We start from the raw sequence: 23896 nt of genomic DNA, 5'->3' as shown, positions 1-23896 counted from the left end.
AATTGTTTTCTGAAAGTTTTCTTGGAGATAAATTGTCAGTAAATATTTTCATATATAAGATAACTTTTTTGGCGGGCAGTACATATGTTTAAAATATTCTTTATAAAAATGTCGTGTTTATTTACATGTTGTCATTAGTAGGCTAATAAATGTTTCATGTCCAGCATCATGAAGAAAATGTCATTTAGTAATTGCCATATAGTAATTATCCCCCGCGCAACGAAGTTTGCGGGGGATATACAAATGAGTTCCGTCTGTCCGTCCGTCCGTGTTCGCGAAATGAGGGTAATGTGATAGATTTTGGGTCCAGAATATAGATATGTGACACTTCTGTTTATGTGACAGTCACATAAAAAATCGACTCTTCCATATAAAAATCACTCTAATCTGATAGATATATCAATCTGGCGCTGTGTCACATAAAAAAAATGGACGAGATTTGCCCGTGCTACGGAAGTCCTTATAGCTGCTATAGGAGTTGCCTCCCCTATCACATGAGCATTTTCATTTCCGGCCGTTTCCGAAAATCTCCGGCGATCATTGCCGAGCGGTTGATTTCGGGTTATGCGCATGCCCCCAATCTACTTCCGTTGATGGAGAAGAAGGCCCAGAAGAAGGTACCACATGGTTCCAAGGTAAGCAATTTATTTATGTGACTGTCTTTGAAATAGTTAATACTGCAGGTTGTGTGTCAATGTGATAGTGTCGATTGACGTTGTTTTTGGAAGAATGTCGTCTGGATTAGCACCGTAAATATAGGATTCGCAATTTACTTCACAACTTATGGCAGACATCGTGGAAATGCCATGTGGGATATTGTTTTTCGAAATTAATAATGAATTTGTTCTTGCTAACTTATTTTGTTCCGACTTTGACATCGATGTTACAGAAGCAAGCATTTGTGGAATCGATGCACTTTTCTTCTTTCATTCAGATGAATACAATGCATGTGTTAATTTTTGTGCAATAAGCGGGTTTCTTTTCTCAAAATTCGAGAAAGTTGATGCATTGTAGAGACCTAGACAACAACACCACTGGCGACAGAAAAATTATAGACGTCAGATCCAAAATGGCGGCAGTGCTGCCAGCGCCAAGTGCTTGAGAGAATTACTCATTACATGCAAAATGGAGGATGTTCAGATTATATTTCTGGTTATTATAGCATTTATGTTGTTTCTCGTCTTACTGACTCTTGTATATGTTGGCATTATTTTATATAAAATGTATCGAACGTGGACAGTTCTGTTCTTAAATGGCCTGACTCAATAGCCCACAAGATGCAGCAGCAACAGAATCAACATGTTTCAGATTTACCTGACAACTTTCAATTTTAGACTGGTGTTAGCGTTTATTTTGCAAAATGGCATATTCTGCAATGTTATATTAACTATAAAAGATGAGATAAACTATTTTGGTATGGAATTCCGAAATATTTCAAGCTGTGAACAAGTTACATCATTTTGCTGTCTTAATAGCATTCCGTATAACTGTGACACACCGTAGCCAATAACAAAAGTAAGTCTAATCTGTGTTTATAACTTAGAACTAATATACGTACCCGGCCTACTATACCTTTCGGACGGGTACAAATTGGTCCCTATATGTCGTAGTGGAGCACTGGCTAGGAAAATCACTTGGGCATAGTTTTCTATACTTTTTTGTAGGTTTCCAATTATTTTATGCATATACATGCATTAACATATTATTTTTATCCAAAACAAACATAACTACCATTCTTAATATCTACCGTACCGCTCACAAGACGTCAAATTCACAATTTGTGGACTTGTCGTATAAATTCCCTTCAGAAAGACCTTCATAGGTATTATGTTTGCATAATCATTTCTTTGCTCCATTGGCAGTAATAGGCACCAATTGTAGCTCTAAAGACGATACCATTTTTTGTCAAAAAGTCTTTTGAGCTACAATATTGCAGCTATTTATAACTGTGCTCGGATTTTTGACAAATATTGATTGATATAAAAACTGTACATGAATATACACAAGTTAAAGTGATTATAGCATGTTAGTGGTGTTGGAAATTGATTGAGACTGTTATATGTATAATCTGCAGCCAAAGTGAGGGATGTCAATGCTAAAATTTTACATTTACCTACAGACTACAATTTGGAAAGTTTCATATGCTAGTTCGAACTTCACGATGTGAAATATCTGTAAAAAAATTGATAGAGAGAAAGCACAAAGTCAATGTAAATCATTCAAGACATAAAAATTTAATGTATGCATGATCAACGATGGCCTGAACAAGTACAATGAAACATAACGCTAACGATATAGATCTATTATTAAACTTGATGTTTTTAAAACAATGTCACTGGGCTCAGAATATTGAAACGTATGTTTTTAATAACCCAGTCATTATTATTGTTGATGCATTTTTACTTAAAGATGACAAATGGTATTTTGTCACTATTAAAAACAGGAACAGACGATTAAATATTTTTCTTCAGTTACAAAAGTCACTTACTTTACACCATTACCACCATTGAAAAGTTTGAGCTTCTAATTTTACTTCAAGTTAAAGATATGAAAAATAATTAATTGCATCCCGAAAAAATTCCGTGTCACTATATCCTATATGGAAGGAAGTACTGATTGCGCATGCATCAAAGGCGAAATAAAGCGTTTTAAATGATTTTTTGTGTTAATTAGACATATATATACATGATCAAACACCAATTATTGTTCAACTAATGAATATCATTTATGCTTTGTCGGCGGTGGAGCATCTTTAAAAAGGAAAAACCAAAATAAAAATGCTTAAAATAAATGGCATATATTGATGATTATTCACAGACAGACGTCCTATATATCTAGTACTGTAATAACCTGTCCCTAAACTTGTCCTTTGCTTAAAGTATTGACAAACTATCCCACATCAATTATATAAGAAAGTCGATAGTTAAAACAATGCTTCATGGAAAATAATTATTTTGTAAATTGTATTTGGAAAAACATTTTGTCAATCAAACCGAATAAATATTTACGGTAACTGGAATAAATGGTCTGTTAATTAAGTAAGTATTTGTTGTGTCAAATAAAATGCATGACTTTCCTGAAATGTCAGTAACTGGAATGATGGACTTTATCATAATTAATGATGTAATTAATGATTATATTGATATTAAAGGCATACATATAAGTGCATTAAAAATATCCGACTTCGGAAGAATGACAAGAAGAAAAACTAATTATGTAAAAGTGTCACATAACAATGTGGACATATGCCACATAAAATATCTGACTTTCCAAGAATAAAATGGGAAAAATCATTTCATTATAGTGTTGTATTAAACTGACATATTAGTGTGTCACTTAATTAATTCAGACATATGTGTCACTTAAAATATCTGACTTTATCCCAAAACAAATTACTTCATTGAATGAATATGATTAAAGTGTATTTCTTACTAGATGTCACATATGATATGGACATAGGTCACATTAAATTAAAATGCATGTCTCTAGATCTTCACACTCACAGATGAAATGTCCTTATTAATATAAATATACAAATTATGTGCTATGTATATCATTTCATGGTGTAGACTAAGTAAGCACTTCATATTTCCATGTGATCAAGGTAAAATTAAAATGACAAATCTTTGATTTTATACAGTGATTTTTCAGGGTATTTTGGGGGGAAAAGTTTTTGTAACAAATTGAGAATGTTTAATCGCAAAAAGAGTAGTTTTGGGAAAAAGTTACCCATTACTGAACATGGTATTATAGGTGATTATATTGTAAAACAGAAAACTGTTTCATTTTATCAAAAGTTGGCGACCATCACAACAGTTTCAGAGTAGTTTCTTGTTAGATTAAACGAGGAGTGATTTTCGGGTTTCGTTTGTTTTTCAGAGATTTTATTTGGGAATTGTTCATTGTGTTTGGGGAAAAATTGGGGTGGGGTGGGGTATATATACGTATGGCATTGGGAATGGGGTTGTTTACCGACCCCAGTTATATAAGGAGAAAAATCACTGTTATAATTCATGCACACCCATGCAATAATCATTTGTGATTTGGACTTCCAATTTCCATCACTAGATGGTAAGCAAGGGCTGACTATATATGATCATGTGTATTAATTATATCTTCAAGTGAAAAAAATGTCCGCCCCAATAAAAAAGATGGTCAAATGTTCGGACATCTGTAAGACTTTTTGAACACACTGTAATTGTAATGTACATGTCAAATAAATCTTTTGTAATTTTTTTTTTATTTGTTTCATACAGGTACATGCACATTGTTTGGGCAAAATTGTGATGCAATTGTTTGGGCAAAATTGTGATGCATATTGTTTGGGCAAAACTGGCAGGCCTGCCAAAAGGAATGAGGTGGCCTGTGGCAAAGACAAAACATGATACTGTTTATTGCCATTGTGATGATGCTGAGTAAGTACAAAAGATTGTCAGGTTTGATATTCTCGCATTGTGTATTTAAAATTACAGAAAACTAATTCATAAATTACTAAGAATGCTAATTATGACAACACTTATTGATCGATGTCATCAAAATACTTGATCATAACGAGGAAAAACGGTATAAAGCTAGTATATTAATAATCCGAAATAAAAGGCCAAAATAAACAAATTCAAAGTAAAATCAAAATCATTTCTATGGAATATATATTCAGCCACTATAGGGCCTTCTTCAGTCCGAAATAACACTAACACAACGTGTTCGTCTACATGTTTGTTTACATCTATTTTGTGCAGGTACGATATCAAATACTTGATGTTTTCCACAAATAGACAAGTCGCTGTACAACACAATGTATGTAAATATGAATATATAATATGCATTTATGCATGCATATTATATATTTATATTTACATACATTGTGTTGTACAGCGACTTGTCTATTTGTGGAAATAAACTAAGATAATTGATTAGTTTATTATAGAGTTATATTTAAACACATAGCTTCATGTTAATGTAAATCATTTTTATGTCAAACAATATAACAGTCAAAATATTTTTTATTCATGATTTAATTTTTAGTGTTTTATTTCAAATGAATTTCAATCTCTTGAATGTATGATATAATTTGTAGATTCACTATAAAAAAAGAAGACACTGAGGTTTTCAGTACAAACTCACAAAGTATGGAAAAATGGAAATCTAAAGGACTAAGTGATACTCAAGTTACAAAAAACAGTTATTTGTTCTAAAGTTGACTTGTGACTGAAAGTGTTCGGTGTAGACAAACTAGGGATGTTACTAGTACTATACCTTATATACGTACAATTGTACATGAATTAGTTGTACATGACACAATTGTTAACACTTAACACTTTCATTCCTTGATGAATTAAGGGATCTCTCTTTCAAGGTTGAATTGAAAAGGGGATTTGTTCATTTTTGATGCCTTGTTAACTTTGATAAAGTGAATTCAGTGGTCTATGATTGTATTGACCAAGAAAATCTTAGAAATATATGTTACATATATATGTGAAACTGCTTATAAACAGAGCAATAAATTCTTCCCTTGAGTTAATTTGGTTGCTATTTATATGTTCTAACAAAATTTAATTTAACAGACTAAATTTCAAAATATTTGCCATGTCATATTTCAGATTGTTAGAACAAAAGATCTAGCGCTTAATTACTTAATGACATCCACAATTTTTCATAAATTCACACATTGAATTCACACCATCAGTTAGTTTGTTTGCTTTGCTTCATATTTTTTCAATGTTGCATTGTTTGTAGTACACATCAAATGCTGATATTTGGCAATGAATGTATATCTAATTCCAAGTTTTTTCAATTGACCATAGTAGTGCAAAGAAGAAAATCTTATCCATCATAACCCTTTCAACAGATGTTATTTTCGAATTCAGTTTTTTTTAAGTTAAGATTAGTGTCTTAATCTTGCAATATAGGGAATACCATTCTATACTGATATTATTAAAAAGTTTTGATGGGAAATAAATCACAGCAATGTTACTTAAAAGACTATTTTATAAGCATTCTGGTTCATTTTAAGATAACATTAATTTTATTTTATAATTAGTATTTTGAAAGCATTGGGTAATTTGCAATTTGGATTAAGGTCTTGTCGAGTACAAGTTGTGTATTTTTTTCCTATTGTTTCTTTTACAGAAGCTTTGGCAAAGAGAGCAAAAACTCTGAATTGTTTCTTAGAAGACCTGGCATGGGCGATAAAAGGTATATATATGAAAAGAGCACATGACAACTAGATCTAATTAAAAAAAATGTGTTTCTTTTGTGGTTGTGTCTCAAAAGCCTATACATCATGGAATTGTTTGAAGTGCTATGGATTTTTTTACCAACAGTTATGTCATGAACAAGTGGATTATTCTTCATACTCTTATCAGTCTTAAATATTTTACATGATAGACACTTTTAAAATGAACCCAGCACCTAATTGGCTATTTTGTTTTCTTTTCTTTATTTACAGAAAATGCTGTTGACAACACAGACCATGATGAAATATCAGGGAGCCATCATGACCAAACCGAGGGGGGCGATCAGAACCAAACTGAGCTGAGCCATCATGACCACTCTGAGGGGAGCCGTCACGACCAAACTGAGGGAAGCCATCATGAACCATCTGAGGGGAGACATCACGAGCACTCTGAGGGAAGCCATCATGACCCTTCTGAGGGGAGCCATCATGACCAAACTGGGGGGAGCCAGCACGACCACTCTGAAGGAAGCCATCATGACCAAACTGAGGGGAGCCATCATGACCCCTCTGAGGAGAGCCAGCACGACCACTCTGAAGGAAGCCATCATGACCAAAATGAGCTGAGCCATCATGACCAAAATGAGCTGAGCCATCATGACCAGACTGAGGGAAGCCATCATGACCCCTCTGAGGAGAGCCATCATGACCACTCTGAGGGGAGCCATCATGACCCCTCTGAGGAGAGCCATCATGACCACTCTGAGGGAAGCCATCATGACCACTCCCAGGGGAGCCAATACGACCAAACTGAGGGAAGCCATCATGACCACTCTGAGGAGAGCCATCATGACCAAACTGAGGAGAGCCATCATGAGCCTTCTGAGGGGAGCCATCATGACCACTCTGAGGGGAGCCATCCTGAGCCTTCTGAGGGGAGCCTTCATGACCAAACTGAGGGAAGCCATCATGACCACTCTGAGGGGAGCCAATACGACCAAACTGAGGGAAGCCATCATGACCACTCTGAAGAGAGCCATCATGACCACTCTGAGGGGAGCCAATACGACCAAACTGAGGGAAGCCATCATGACCACTCTGAGGAGAGCCATCATGACCCTTCTGAGGGGAGCCATCATGACCAAACTGAGGAGAGCCATCATGACCAAACTGAAGAGAGCCATCATGACCACTCTGAGGGGAGCCAATACGACCAAACTGAGGGAAGCCATCATGACCAGTCTGAGGAGAGCCATCATGACCCTTCTGAGAGGAGCCATCATGACCAAACTGAGGAGAGCCAGCACGACCACTCTGAGGGGAACCATCATGACCAAACTGAGGGAAGCCATCATGACCCTTCTGAGGGGAGACATCACGACCATTCTGAGGGAAGCAATCATGACCACTCTGAGGGGAGCCATCATGACCAAACTGAGGGAAGCCATCATGACCACTCTGAGGGGAGCCAATACGACCAAACTGAGGGAAGCCAACATGACCACTCTGATGTGAGCGATTGTGACCAAACTGAGAGGAGTGATTATGACAACTCTGAGGGGAGCGATTATGACCCTACTAAGGGGAGCCATCATGACCAAACTGAGGGTAGCCACTCTGAGGGGAGCAATCACGACCACTCTGAGGGGAGCGATTATGACCCTACTGAGGGAAGCCATCACGACCACTCTGAGGGGAGCCATCACAACCACTCTGAGGGGAGACATCATGACCACTCTGAGGGGAGACATCACGACCACACACAAGAAACCTATGAAATAGTGTATAACTCCAAAGATTCAGATGGCAACTTGTCGGATGTGATTCCGATGCTTTACGGTTTGAATCCCACTACCAAAGATATGCTTCTAAGAAAACATCTTATGAACAGTGACAGTGCCAAAGAAAACGAAGTAAGACCTTCCAAAAATAAAATCAAACGAATGAAGAAGAAAAGAAGAAAAGAGAAACTAACAAATGACAGTTCAGATGATGAATATGGTGAAGAAAACATAAAGAAAAAGAAGAAAGGACATAGTATAATGAACAAATGCAATTCAGAAAGTGAAACAGAGAAGAAACCATTTGGAATGGCAGAAACTATTGAAACAAGTTCTGATGAGTTGGACCAGCACCAAACTAGCACAAGTAAAAGGAGAAAGAAGATTAGAGAAAGTGCAACAGATAGCGAAAAGGAAAAGTCAAAGAAGAAATTTAGAAAGAGAGTAATTGAAACAACAGATGATGAAAATGAGGAAGAAGAAAATGCTGGAAGTAGAAAGGAAAATGGAAAAAATGTCGCTCCCCAAGTTGATACCAGTTTAGATGATGAGACAAGGGATCATTCAACTGAGAATGCTGTTGATGAGAATCTCATTTTGAGGGACAAAAATATAAAAGGACTGTATATTAAAAAACAGCGGACAAAAACTCCTAAGGGGTCCAGCAAAAACACCAGGGTGTATGATAATACCCATTCATGCTACTTTTGTAATAAAACTGTTTTGCACATCAACCTTCACTTAAAAACCCATAGAAATCAACCTAAAGTTAAAGAGGTATTGGAGCATGGTGGGAATGACTTCACAACCCTACGAAAATTAGGGGATGACAAACACAACAGGAGGTGTATAGAAGAAGGCCATGGGGAAATAATTCTTTCAAGAAGACCAAACGACAAATATTTTGATGTGACCCGTTTCGGACCATGCCCAAACTGCAGGGAGTGGGTATTATTGAAAGGAATAAAGTACCATTACAAAGAGTGCACTAAGCAAAAAGGTGATGCAAAGATGGTGAAAAAGAGAGACCTCATCACTCAATCTCAGGTCTTAGCTGGCTTCATCAAGAAAAAACCTTCAAACTTGTTGTTGAAGGAAGTCATACCAATTATGACTAGTGACACTGAAAGCAAGGTAGCCCAAAACGATTCATTGATTACTGCGCTCGGGGAAGGCTGGGTTAGAAGAAATATATCAAACTTGGAAAAGCGCAAATATTATGCAAGTGCACGAATGCGGTTATGTGCAAGACTTCTGATTCAGTTGAATAGTCTACATAACTCATTTGAAAAGAAACAGTCTCCAGAGGATGTTGAAGAGTATGAGACGGAGGGTACTAGTGATTCTGAAAAACATAGCAGACCAGTGCCTGTGGAGGATTCCCCAACAATTTCAGCAAAATCCATGTGGGACTTTTTAAAGCCTCAACATTTCGAAAATGTGGTTCTTTGTGCCTTAAAATGCTCTTTCCCAAATGCGGATGATTTGGAAGAGCTTGGAGCCCCGAGCAACGCCATTAAGCTCAAATACGACATTGAACGCATGGTGAATTGTAAATGGGCATACATTGTGAAGAACAAGGGAAGCGAGGGAGATTTGGAAGCTCAGGATTGTCAGTCTTTCCTCAATCTAATGAAAGTTGAATGGAGGGAGAAAGTGACCGTGCTGGCCAGGGCAGTGTTAAGTCGCCGAAAATATGACCAAGTGAAGGAGTTGCCCAGTCCACATGATATTCAAATTATCACCAAATACCTGACACACTCCCTAAAAGCAACACCCCTCACACCTGAGATGTTTAGGAGGATTGTGATACTTGCTGAAACAAGGTTACTACTTTACAACAAGAGGAGGACAGGGGAGCTTGAAGTCATCAAGTAAGTACACAATTAAATTTATATTCAGCTATTATAATGTCAGTTGGTAAGAAAATTTAAAGTGTGACTCATTTGGCATGTATTTGATTCAATTTGACATTTTTGTTTGTGTGATGAACTTGACAAATTAGACTATACATATGCAGTATGCTTCTTAAGTTGAGTGACATTATTAAAGAGTTCCATCCCAGGAGTGCAAATTGCCCCACTGCACAATTCACTTCTCATATATAAAGAAAGAATTGCATCAGACTGATAATTTTGTGGAACAAAATGTCATTCATTTTGATGTCGTCTGTTTTGTCAGTCTGTCTTCTCTCATTTTCAAACAGAAAAAAGGCATAATTTTTGAAGTAATGCATAATATAATACATTTGTAACTACTTGCTACAGGTAGATGAGGTGTGTTAACCCTAGATATTATATTTGTTCAGGCTTCAGAGTTATGCATCAAGAAGTAAAGGTCTCAATGACTTTGACGAGTCCCTTGCTGGAGAATTGACTGCAGTCGAAAAGAAACTTCTAGAAACCCAAGATCTAATGAGAGTGAGGGGAAAGGTGCTTATTTTTCCCCCTTTGCTTTAGTACATTGGTTATTTATAATACACCAGTAAAGTAGAAGGCTTGAATGACAGCTAATACTTTCTTCTTTCATACTTACTATATATACTTTTAACGTAATAACTAAATAACAAGCTACTCGCAGCGCACAATTAATAATAGTAAAATGCATTTTAAACGATATTAGAAAAATTATCAATCATTGAAATAAGATCAATGATTTAAGTTATTCTTTATATTGTGCTTAATTAAGAAACCTCAATAGATATTCCAGTGAGCTGTATAATTTTGCCTCATTCTAATAATTGCCAATGGGAAATAAAAGGTTTCAGATTGTTTATTTTAAATTTGGTGATCTTGGTTTCAGAGAGGAAGACCAGTGCCTGTGTTGATTCCAGATGACGCAAGACATTCCTTGATGTGCCTAGCTGACCGGAGCATCAGGAAAGAAGCAGGGGTAGCAGATACCAATCCATACTTATTTCCAAATACAGGTAAATCATTGAAAAGCAATTATTCAATTTTTTGAATGTGATGTAAAGGGCATTTGATACTCCCAACAAAACAAATTAGTAAATTGAATTCAAAATGATTTTATACATGCATGCTTTTCCTAAATGAAAAAGAATCGATTGTTTAAAAGTTTTGATTAATGATATATGAAGTAAGTGAAATTGAAAAGAGGGATTGGTTACTTTTGCAGCAAACTCCTATGCTAGAGCATATGATTCTTTGAAATCTGTGTGCAGTGAACTTCACCTTCAGGCCCCACATCAGATTACATCGGTTTCCATGAGGAAGTATACTGCAACACTTACACAGGTATTGTGAAAATTAGTGATGTATACATTAGATGGACTAAATATCAATGGATATATGTAATTAAAGTAGTTATAGAGTTATTAACTAAGAAGTTTCTTTGGTCCAATTTGATTTAAAAGAAGTCATTGAGGTTACTGTTGCCAAAAAGTTTGATTTCTTTAATCAAAGTTTCCCTTGACTCAATTAAGAATTAGAGGCAATGCATCGCAACGACCAAGTATGTAATCTGATTATTCTGTTACTAACTTACTATAGCTATTAAACATGATTATGGTTGTTGTCATTGGAGTGATGTTTTTGTTTGATGCTTTCTCTAAAAAAATCCATACTGCTTTTTGAAAAAGATGCTGAACTTGGATAAAAATCAACTGGATTGGATGTATCAACACCTTGGCCATACCAAAGCTGTACACAAAGAACATTATAGGCAAATGTCCGGTCTTGTGGAGCGCACCCAAATAAGCAAGATGTTTCTTATCCAGGATCTGAATTTGACTTCTAAGTTCAAAGGCAAAAAACTTGATGAAGTGGATATCAAAGGTGAATAAAAGTGTTTTTTTTTCTTTCATGCACATGTTTTGATTGCTAAGAAATACAATTACCTATTGTTGTGGTAACCATCTATGCTTTTAGGACGTCTTATATTGGTTTCATATATGTATATATATACCTATGACTTTCACACATTCACAACTCTGTAAACTGGAAGAGTATCAGATAAAGTGATTGTTGACAGCTTCTGTGATAAAATTTTTGATTGGTGTATATAGCAAGAAACTGAAAAATGCCTGATGACTGATTATCTTGGAAACCCCTTCAAAATCAAAACTTAACAAGTCATATGTGTAAGGTCAATGTGTCTATTTAATTAAAGGAACATACAAATGTACCTCCAGTTTTACAACTGATAACTTTTGAAGACATCTGCATACATTTCTCTTTTTATTACAGACATTGTCTTTCCTGAAGACCAAGAAGAAGACGACCTTGTTAGTGATTGCCCAGATCAATTGTATGTTGAAATTTTAGACTATTCACACTTGTTTTCTACTTTAATTTGTTACGTCTTATATTTGGTTAGGTTTACAAATGTTGTGGCTTGGCAATGCAATATTTTATATATGTTTTCGCACAAGATTAATGAGATAAATATTACATGTTGTAGTGTTTATACCTATCAAATTAAAATTACACGACAGTGTACATTATGGTACTAAAAGTCAGCTGATCCTAGAAGATCTAATGAATTACTCACTAATTACTTTGGTATCTATATTCATCTAACATGCAGTTGTATGATTATTTGAACCTCTCTTTTGTCTTGTTTGTAGTTCAGTTCCTGAGAACCAGGTCAGTCAAGAAGAATTACAGTTGTTGGAGGTACATGAGGAAAACAAGGTTGATGATGATGACAGTGACGATGACGATGGCAATGAAGAAGAAGAACAAAAGAAAGCAACCAAAAAACCCACACGACAAAGATGGTCTGACCAAGAAGTGGCAGAATTGAACAGACATTTCCAAAATTATCTTCAAACTAAAACAACGCCAAAAAGGGCTGACATTGACAAAACCAAAAAAGCAATCATCAAACAGGGAGGTATTCTTCACAAAAGAGCCAACCACCTGATCATAAAAAAAATTTCAAACATGAATCATGCCAAGCATTGATTGGATAAAAAACACACACGAGATTGGTGATGGATTAGACATTGATTGTGTTGTTCAAAACACACTGTAGAATATGGCATATCACATAACGTGATGCATTTTTCTAGTGAACACATTGTTAAAACTTTCGCCATCATGTTTGTTGGACCGTTTTTTTGCAGCAACATGATTGTGTCATGATATGGTGTTGGCCCCATCTTTCTTGTTCCATATCATTTTGTTTTTCCAACCTTCAGTGACATTTAATACAACACCACTGTTGCAAGATTTTCTCACATTCATTTATTTTGGCAGGTATGTGCTACAAAAGGTGGTATTCTGATTTAAATACTTGTGCAAATTTAATTGAAGTGAATGCCATTTAGTGTTTTGTATTAATGACTGATTTGTTACTGAGAAATACAAGTAGTATGATCTCATCAGTAGTTACATATTTTACACATTTCATCATCTAGATGATAATGTGTTATTGCCAGTTTGCTGATTTAAAAAAATGTTTTTACTGTAACTTTTTCTCAATAAATTGATATTAAAGTTTAAGGTTATAGTTTAAGTTTGACAATGACAAATGTCAAAATTATGTGTCATGAGACTAGTGTCTAATAATAAAAATATGCAACATTGCTGTTAATATCATTGTCTAGTGATAGAAGTTGAGCAAATAGAAGTTGCAGAATCAATGAATGACATTTTACTCGGGGAAAATAATAATTAAATGCCCTTAGGTGTTTACTTTTAATGTGGTTACAGGAAAAACACAAGATGGGTGATATTATTTTTTTTGCTGTACAACAGGGTGAATCACATTTAAAAAGAATAATACCTATATGATTTTTCAAATGGTCATGACAAAAATTGATGTTTATACATGTTTACATTGTAACCTTGTCAAAGACACATGTTTACATTGTAACCTTGTCAAAGACATATGCCATGGTTTGAGGAAAAAAACTACTTACTTTTTTCCAATGATGCTACAAGCTTATTTTGGTAAATTTTGGCTTGGTAAATTGAAGTTGTGAAGATTTGATGCATACAAACCAAAATTTTAAGTTAAGTCATGATATTGTTTACTGATGTGCATAAATGTTTGAGTATGTGGAAAAATAACAAATAGCACAGTTAAATACTTGATCACGGTGTTAAATAGCACAATAAAATTGTCACAAAATTAATGTACTGCTATCATTTTTTATTTGAGAGGGGACTTCAGTATTTATCTTGCTGTCATTGTTTAGAAATGTTTGCGACGATATTCTATATCTGACCATTAGAAGCACTTGGCTTAAAATTTCACATTTGCATTAGTATGCTCAAAATAAATAAATGGGTGTTACATAGATACCTGTCTTTTGCAACTACTCTGTATTGCAATATGTGATGTACCAGAGACATTTCAATTTAATGATTTACACACTTACATAAATGCCAATACTGGTACATAATTGTGCCATAAGAAATATTGTGATTCTATCATGCATGCCATTGTGTGATATTCGAGTGTATTTTCCATAACTGAACTTCCTTTTTAATGCTTAATGTGAACTATTTTCTGCCAGTGCTCTTACTGAACAAATAATTTGTGAGTTTTCTGTGGACGACTTTTATGTGACTCTAAAATCAAAGAGGCCTTTGTTTGGAGAGTGCATATGTGATTCTGACTCTTATAATTAGTGGCATTTGTATGGACGACTTTATGGAACTTTTTGACTCGGTAATTTAAGTGAAATTTATTGATGTCTTTGCAACTCCAAAATCAAAGAACAATTTGTATGGACAGTGTTGATGTGACTGACTCAATAATTAAAGTGACATTTGTATGGGCAGAGTTTATGTGACTGTGTCTCCATAATTAAAGTGACATTTGTATGGACTGTGTGTTATGTGACTCTGACTGGATACATAAACTGACATTTGTGTGGATAGAGTTGATGTGACTGTGTCTATAATTAAAGTGACATTGGTATGGGCATAATCTATGTGACTGTCTCCATAATTAAAGTGACATTTGAATGGACGATGTTTTATGTGACTCTTGACTGGAAACATAAACTGACATTTGTATGGACGGAGTTTATGTGACTGTGTCTCTATAATTAAAGTGACATTTGTATGGAGAAAGTCTATGTGACCGTCTCTCTATAATTAAAGTGACATTGGTATGGACGGAGTTTATGTGACTGTGTCTCTATAATTAAAGTGACATTTGTATGGACAAAGTCTATGTGACCGTCTCTCTATAATTAAAGTGACATTGGTATTGACATAGTCTATGTGACTTTGTCTCCATAATTAAAGTGACATTTGTATGGACTTTGTTTTATGTGACTTGACATAAACTGACATTGTAGGTCGATGTATGTGACTCTGACTGGAACGATATAGTTGTGTCTCTAATTAAAGTGACATTGATGGACGTTTTGTATGGACTAGAACATAAACTGACATTTGTATGGACAGAGTCTATTACTGTGTCTCTATAATTAAGTGACATTTGTATGGACTTGTTATGTGACTCTGACTAACTAACTGATTGTAACAGTGACATTTGTATGGACTTTGTTCTATGTGGACTTTGTTCTACTGGAAACATAAACTGACATTTGTATGGACAGAGTTTATGTGACTGTGTCTGTGTCAATAATTAAAGTGACATTGGTATGGATTTTGTTTTATGTGACTCAGACTGGAAACATAAACTGACATTTGTATGGACGGAGTTTATGTGACTGTGTCTCCATAATTAAAGTGACATTTGTATGGACTTTGTTTTATGTGACTCTGACTGGAAACATAAACTGACATTTGTATGGACAGAGTTTATGTGACTGTGTCTCCATAATTAAAGTGACATTTGTATGGACTTTGTTTTATGTGACTCTGACTGGAAACATAAACTGACATTTGTATGGACGGAGTTTATGTGACTGTGTCTCCATAATTAAAGTGACATTTGTATGGACTGTGTTTAATGTGACTCTGACTGGAAACATAAACTGGCATTTGTATGATCTGTCTCCATAATTAAAGTAACATTTGTATGGACATATTCTATGTGACTGTGTCTCCCTAATTAAAGTGACATTTGTATGGACGGAGTTTATGTGACTGTGTCTATAATTAAAGTGACATTTGTATGGACAGAGTTTATGTGACTGTGTCTATAATTAAAGTGACATTTGTATGGACAAAGTCTATGTGACTGTGTCTCCATAATTAAAGTGACATTTGTATGGACGGAGTTTATGTGACTGTGTCTATAATTAAAGTGACATTTGTATGGACAGAGTTTATGTGACTGTGTCTATAATTAAAGTGACATTTGTATGGACAGAGTTTATGTGACTGTGTCTATAATTAAAGTGACATTTGTATGGACAAAGTCTATGTGACTGTGTCTCCATAATTAAAGTGACATTTGTATTGACGGAGTTTATGTGACTGTGTCTATAATTAAAGTGACATTGGTATGAACTTGTGTTTTTTGGACTGTGTTTTATGTGACTGTCTGGAAAATAAACTGACATTGGTATTGACATAGTCTATGTGACTGTGTCTCCCTAATTAAAGTGACATTTATATGGAAATAGTCTATTTGTCTCTGACTGGTTACATCAACTGACATTTGTGTGGAACGAGTCTATGTGACTGTGTTTTTAATTAAAGTGACATTGGTATGGGCATAATCTATGTGACTGTCTCCATAATTAAAGTGACATTTATATGGACTTTGTTTTATGTGACTCTGACTGGAAACATAAACTGACATTTGTATGGACAGAGTTTATGTGACTGTGTCTCTATAATTAAAGTGACATTTGTATGGACGGAGTTTATGTGACTGTCTCCATAATTAAAGTGACATTTGAATGGACTATGTTTTATGTGACTCTGACTGGAAACAAACTGACATTTGTATGGAAAGAGCTTATGTGACTGTGTCTCTATAATTAAAGTGACATTTGTATGGACTTAGTTTATGTGACTTTGTCTCTATAATTAAAGTGACTTGTATTGACAAAGTCTATGTGACTGTGTCTCTATAATTAAAGTGACATTTGTATGGACGGAGTTTATGTGACTGTGTCTCCATAATTAAAGTGACATTTGTATGGACAAAGTCTATGTGACTGTGTCTCCATAATTAAGGTGACATTGGTATGGACAGAGTTTAAGTGACTATTTCCCCATAATTAAAGTGACATGCATGGACGCTGATTATGTGATCGGTAACATAAGTAGCATTTGGTGAGAACACACTATAAAGTCACATAAAAATTGTGACAAGTGTCACATTAATGACTGTCACTTAGTCATCGTTCTGTGGGTCCGTCCGTCCGTCCGTCCGTTAACAATTCTTGTTACCGCTATCGTTTCCGGAGCATAACTCTAAAACTAGAAGAGATATTTGCACGAAACTTCATAGACACATTCGTCTTATGGTCTAGTAGTGCCTTTTGCTATTTTTAGGTTTTCATTTTTTGTATTTTTTCCGTAACCATGGAAACATTGATGAAAATATATATTTTTGTACCAGGTTCGTTTCCGGAGCATAACTCTAAAACCAGAAGAGATATTTTCACGAAACTTCATAGACACATTGATCTTATGGTCTAGTAGTGCCTTTTGCTTTTCTAAGGTTTTCATTTTTTGTATTTTTTCCGTAACCATGGAAACATTGCTGAAAATGGCAGATTTTTGTGTAAGAATCGTTTCCGGTGCTCAACTCTAAAACCAGCAGAGATATTTCCATGAAACTTCATAGATACATTGTTCTTATGGTCTAGTAGTGCCTTTTGCTATTTTTAGGTTTTCACTTTTTGTGTTTTTTTCTGTAACCATAGAAACATTGCTGAAAATATCATATTTTTGTAGCAGGTTCATTTCCGGAGCATAACTCTAAAACCAGCAGAGATATTTCCACGAAACTTCATAGACACATTCTTTTTATGGTCTAGTAGTACCTTTTGCTATTTTTAGGTTTTCATTTTTTGCACTTTTTCCGTTACCATGGAAACATTGCTGAAAATATCATGGTAAATGGTAAATGTTACTTTGCAAAACTCCACCCATCTTTGTGTATATAGTCTAATATAAATGTCAAGGCTGTATACCTGATTCAACAATTGCAGCCCCGCTCTACTTGAATTAAACTCCATCTTTCTTTAGCGCAACTTCCTTTTTCCTGTTTTTTTTTTTTTTTCCATATGAAATGAAGAGACGTAAGGTACGATAACAACTGTTATCGTTCCTTCGGAAAGAAATGTTAACACGACAACTTTTAGCTATCAACCCGCTTATAACCGCGATTTGAGTAATAAGGAAATCCAACGATACATTTTGCTGAAATTTTGAAAGTAAGCTAATCACGGCGTGATCAATCGATTGAAATAATCACCTTAGCTGTGAAAATTCAAAACGACGAGATATTTTGGTGTAAAACCCCCAAAATCGGCATTTTGACCACTGATTTCTGTTTAATCTATCCTAGTAAATAAATTAATAAAGCTGAGAAGCTAGAACTCTACATATAAAAAGTCCTCGTAATTCTGAACAAAACGGTATTTTTTACTTTTGGAAATGTTATATACAACGGCCACAATACAGTCATGAATAATGGTGGTATTTCGCAGGTTCTCGGTAAATTTCCACAACAGACGAGATATTTCGGGGTCCCAGGCGCCTTCCTTCGGAGTTATTCTGAACGATTGGACCGGCAATTGTACCATTTAAAAATGAGTGATATTTTTGAAATTTTCTGTAGAAGTGACTAAACATTATAAAATGAGTAAATAATGTATGCACTAATCATCATATTTATGTTATAAAATGCGCCCCAACAAGTGCAACAGTGAAATGAATCTATTTGTACTGTCTCGAACGCACAAAATCATGGCGCAGACTATCGCGCCCCCTATAAGGAATGTGTATTGTTTGTATCCGGTTGAGTAAAAACGTTGAAGCCGCCTCGATGTTCAAGTTAAATCCGGCATTATCAGGTAAGTAATTGTTCATTTTACTTGTTATAGACATCAATATCATTATCGGTGGATATTAGTATCATCAGATATATTTGATTGTTTTTGTAGTCCTGCAAATATAACGTTAGGTACTGTTTACAGTCTGTTTATGATCACCATCGCGAGTGACTGTCTGACAACAGAACCATGCATGTGTTCTAAATCGTGCCTTAAAAGCACGTAAACTGACAATTGTACTGCCTTTGAGGCAGATGCCGTTTGAATATATGTATCTCCTAATATATTGTTTGATCATATGATTAAATTGCTTGTAGTTAAACCATAAAGTAATGCACATGTCGTTTCGGTAGTCCGTAGGCTCACATGTAACGCAGCTTACATGTCATTTCGGTACATGCGGAAGTCTTTTCGGTATCATAAAGTGAACATGGCGAAATGACTTTCAGAAGGTACCGAAACGTCTTTAAGTAATCTGAATATTAGACAACTAAAGAAAACAAACCAGAAAAAATAAAAAAAAAATGGTAACAATGTAGTTTGACAATGGATATGATCAACATTATTACATGTAGATATGGACATTTGTATGCACTGCAGTTTTACATGACACATAATAATTGCTTAGGCTTAAGTTACTGTACAGACTGGGTGGGTGAGGTCAGTAATGTTAATGAAAATTCATTTCACAATTTTGCTGTGTTGTGTATAGCGATACTGTGATAGACAACTACTGCGTAATAATTAGGATGCCGACAGGAATCATCAGATTGTCCCGTGTTGTGAAAATTACGGGGGGGCAGGGGGGGGCAAACATGTTTTTTTGCCCCCCTCTTTTTCGCCGAGTGAAATGTTCTAAAAATGCACATTTGAAAGAAAAAAGGGTCCTCCTACACATTTTTGAACTTTTTAGAAAATATTTCGCTGCGCGGCACGTGTCCTAAAACATTCAAGCTAATTAATTATGTTCAAACCTTTAATAATGAAAATTCAATACACACGAACTAGACTAAAAATGTCCATCAAGGGATTATACTATTTCAAAAAATGCTTCTTAAAAGATTTATTTGTTTATATGTCTTAGCAAGACAATCAGTTGATTATTATTTTGAGTTACACAACAATGTGCCGATGGTGTGAATCCGGTATGTTCAGATCGAGCTGGGTTGCATAATGGTAAGATGACACTCACAATTTTCATTTCTAAATGCAGGTAACTTTAAATCGAAAAATTACCATGTTGAGAACGCTTAAAAATCATCAAAATACAAAATAATAATATTTTTTCCTAGGGGAGAACCCCCGACACCCAAATTAATTTCCTGTTAGCGACGCCACTGTCTATAGATGTGTACAATGATTATATGTAATGATATATGAAAAAAGTATATCAAGTACAAGTGTATCTCCTGTGGTGCGGGGCACGGGGGGAGGTGTTATGAAATATTGGGGACCTTTGCCCCCCCCCCATTACGTTTCATCTTCCTACGCCACTGTCCTGTCAGAATCACTGAAGTTTTGACTATGTTTTGATTAATACTAGTTATGTGATAAATAGAATCTTACACTCATGGCTACATCATTTGAAATTTATTAAACTTAAATTTATAAAATTTGAAATACCACGAGCCTTTAAGGATATTTTGACATTTTATTTCCAAAATAACAACAGTTTTCTGGGTTTTTTTAAAATATCATACAGTATCTAGGTAAAAGGAGACCTAGTTATAACACTCACTATACAGTAGTGAATGTCAAACTTGTAACAGCCTCATCAGCTTTAGAAATGTTTTCAAAATTTTTCTAAAACAAAAAAAAATTGATAAATTGAAAGCCATTTCGGTTAAGGTATAGACTTTTAAATTATGGTTTGCTTGCTGTTGACATTTTTTTCATCTGTGATGAATAACACTTGGAAACGGTAACTATTTTAAATACTAGTACATGTACCAACAAAAGACTGAAGCATGAAAGATGTACCAAGTAATTCATTTCTGCATATGTATAAAAGCTACAAATAGATCCTTTAATGTGATGATTTATTTAACTGATTTCATATCCTTCAGCAGTATCAAGGATTTAAAATAATTTAATTACCTGGACAGTGGTACCATATGTGTTCCAATTCGGATGTACAATTCGGATGTAGAATAGACTTCTCTTTTTTTTTTATTAGTTTAACGTCCTATTAACAGCCATGCAGGGTCATTTAAGGACGTGCCAGGTTTGATGGTGGAGGAAAGCCGGAGAACCCGGAGAAAAATCACCGACCAGCTGTCAGTACTGTACCTGGCAAATTCTCCACATAGGATTCGAACTTGTGACCCAGAAGTGGACGGCTTGTGGTAATATATCGGGACAACTTTACCACTCGGCCACTGTGGCCCCACGAATAGAGTTCTCATAAAAGGTCTCATAAATGTTATGATAATTAGAAAGACTGGCACCTAATATAACCCATTACCCTAATTGCCCAACATGAAATTCCAATTAGCATTATACATTTCCAAGGCATTTGTTGATTAAACATTATATTATTAAATATCTTATGTAAGTATGATCAGATACATGTATACCATCAATTGTTGAAAATGACAACTGACTTACTTGTAAAAGGGTACGTGGGTTTTAAATTAAAAACTTTATATTCTTTAAATGTTCATATGAACAGTTTTCATTGGGATTGGATAAAGGGAGGTAATTGGCTTATTATTTTTTAAGGTATATTTTCTAGCAAAATGCTCAATATCACTAAAAGAATTGCGAAAACAGGGAAATGTATGTTTAGTTTTGGATTGAGTATTCGGTCAGACCAATATTGTCTATATTTTGACACTTTTTTTATATCTACGCGAGGAAAAAATATAGTACAGTTTCTTATTGATAAAATGTGAGTAGCAGAGACTTTTACATGATTATTTGTGAAGTACATGTATAAGTACATGATATTTTTCAAATCTTTGATGCCGTGTCATTATGAAACGATATAATCCATATTAAATGAATTCTGGTTATTTTATTTTTTGTATCTTTTTAAAAAAAATTTTAAGACATTTTATAGTACATAACACAATACAGGCATATACACATTCACTCCGACATACCATATACATTATACATGTATAGTAATTGCAATAATATGAAGTACATACATACATTTATACATCTATTTCATAGATTTATACATTTTCTGGTTATTTTAACTTAATTATAGCAGTAGTTTTATTTTGTTTTTTTTTCTCTGTAAAAAACTGTTTAACATTTCTTGTTCTCTAAAATGTATGTATTTGTAAGAGATTGAGTGCCAGCCAGGCGATATTGTCTATTATTACCAATTTTTTACTTACTTTTCTATAAAATAGGGTAGGGGTAGCTAGCAGAGACTTTTGCATGATTATTCATGAAAATGCATATTCCAGGCAGCAATAGCAATTATGATGATCTCCTTGCTTAATTGTATGTCATAGGGACAATTATAAAATGCCACATTCAAGTTTTAAGTATCCCTTTATTTAAGAAAATAGCAGAGTAATAGCCTAATCCTTCTCCATACGCCAGGGGTTACTATCACTGACATAATATCTACCCCTGCACTATTTTATAATTAACTGATCGCCAGCTGTCAATCAAACCGCATTGTTTGTTCCTGGGGGTAGAGGCGTGGCTATTTTACACCTGGCAATCAGTCAATGAAACTGCAGGCAACAGAAGACACAGGTAACTAGATCATTTAACATACATCAAAGGAGTTTTATAATGTGGTTCACTGTACATATGTGTTGGTTTGAAGTTGGGTGTCAATTTCTCTGTAATCTTGAAAGGAAGTCTATGCAGGACTCAGTTTTGAGGTCACCTGAGATGAAGTCTCCAGTGACCTACTCTAATTTTGCAGAGACCTTTCAAGGCCAAAGGTCAATCAAAATTGTGAATTATATGGTCCCCTAGGAACCTGAGGGTTGGGGCCAAAAGGGGTTAGGAATTAGGCTAAAACTTCAACAATGTTCTTCTAAAATTCTAGAAATAGTGGAATCAAATAATCTTCATAGATGGAATCACGTGGGGAGGGGGTCAAGTTTACTATAGTTTATTTAGGTAAAACACATTTTTGAGCATTATTTGGTCATTTGTAATAGAAAATGAATCAGAATTATCAGTATGAAATGGTCATTGAATCAAATCTTCCATAAATGACCCCCAGGGGCCTGAGGGGTGGGGCTAAAATGGGTCAAATAGGATAGGCTTAAACTTCAAAAACCTTCATCAAAAATTCTGGAAATGGTAGAATAAAATACTCTTCATAGATGGAAAGTTCTTAAGGTCCTTTATTAATTATGAATTATATGACCCTGGGGTCTCATGTTTTCCCCTCGGGAGGGGTCAATATACTATTTACTATATTTTTTATAGGGGAAAACACATTTCTGAACATTATTTGGTCATTTGTAATAGAAAATGAGTCAAATGTTGTCAGAATTATCAGTATGATATGGCCATTGAATCCTATTAACAAATTTTCCATGACTGACCCCCAGGGGCCTGAGGAGTGGGTCCAAAAGGGGTTTCTTTTAATTCATAAATGCTTTTTAAAGATTTAAACCAACTTTGCAATATTCTTTCTGTATCAGCACTCACGTGACCATCAAGGCCTCTTGGGCCTCTATTTTTCTTCTGAACTGCATCCAATTTTACTATGAGATATTAGTTCATGGGTGGATATTACGTCAGTGATAAGGGGCCGCGGTGGCCTAGTGGTTAAGATGTCTCGACATATAACCACAAGCCCTCCACCTCTGGGATGCGGGTTCGAATCCCATGTGGGGCAGTTGCCAGGTACTGACCACTGGTCGGTGGTTTTTCTCCGGGTACTCCGGCTTTCCTCCATCAACAGACCTGGCATGTCCTTATATGACCTGGCTGTTAATAGGACGTTAAACTAATAAAACCATAAACACAAAACCACGTCAGTGATAGTAAACCCTTGAGTATTGAGGATGTAGCCAAAAATGATTTCTGCAAGCCTGTGATTGGTCAGTC

General features: G+C 35.1%; 2 protein-coding genes across 7 annotated transcripts in view; both read left to right on the top strand.

The window, feature by feature from the left end:
• The window catches only part of LOC138321159 (toll-like receptor 4), a 52196-nt gene that overhangs the window by 392 nt on the left and 27908 nt on the right, over positions 1-23896 (top strand). The gene's annotated exons all lie outside the window — the stretch shown is intronic.
• Positions 253-14059, top strand: LOC138321158 (uncharacterized). 2 transcript variants are annotated; one of them, XM_069264619.1, is made up of 11 exons: positions 253-1515; positions 4257-4415; positions 5078-5157; positions 6130-6195; positions 6449-9830; positions 10265-10388; positions 10759-10885; positions 11095-11213; positions 11558-11753; positions 12165-12225; positions 12545-14059. In XM_069264619.1, the coding sequence occupies exons 2-11, from the start codon at positions 4312-4314 to the stop codon at positions 12882-12884; spliced, it is 4599 nt and encodes a 1532-aa protein (XP_069120720.1). In that variant the 5' UTR covers positions 253-1515; positions 4257-4311; the 3' UTR covers positions 12885-14059. The 2 variants fall into 2 exon arrangements, with proteins under 2 accessions (XP_069120720.1, XP_069120721.1); XM_069264620.1 differs by lacking the exon at positions 5078-5157 and having other exon boundaries at positions 254-635.

Source organism: Argopecten irradians, chromosome 4, assembly GCF_041381155.1.
Source record: "Argopecten irradians isolate NY chromosome 4, Ai_NY, whole genome shotgun sequence".
In the NCBI taxonomy this organism is placed as follows: Eukaryota; Metazoa; Mollusca; class Bivalvia; order Pectinida; family Pectinidae; genus Argopecten; species Argopecten irradians.
This window is presented reverse-complemented; position numbering and strand designations above follow the sequence as displayed.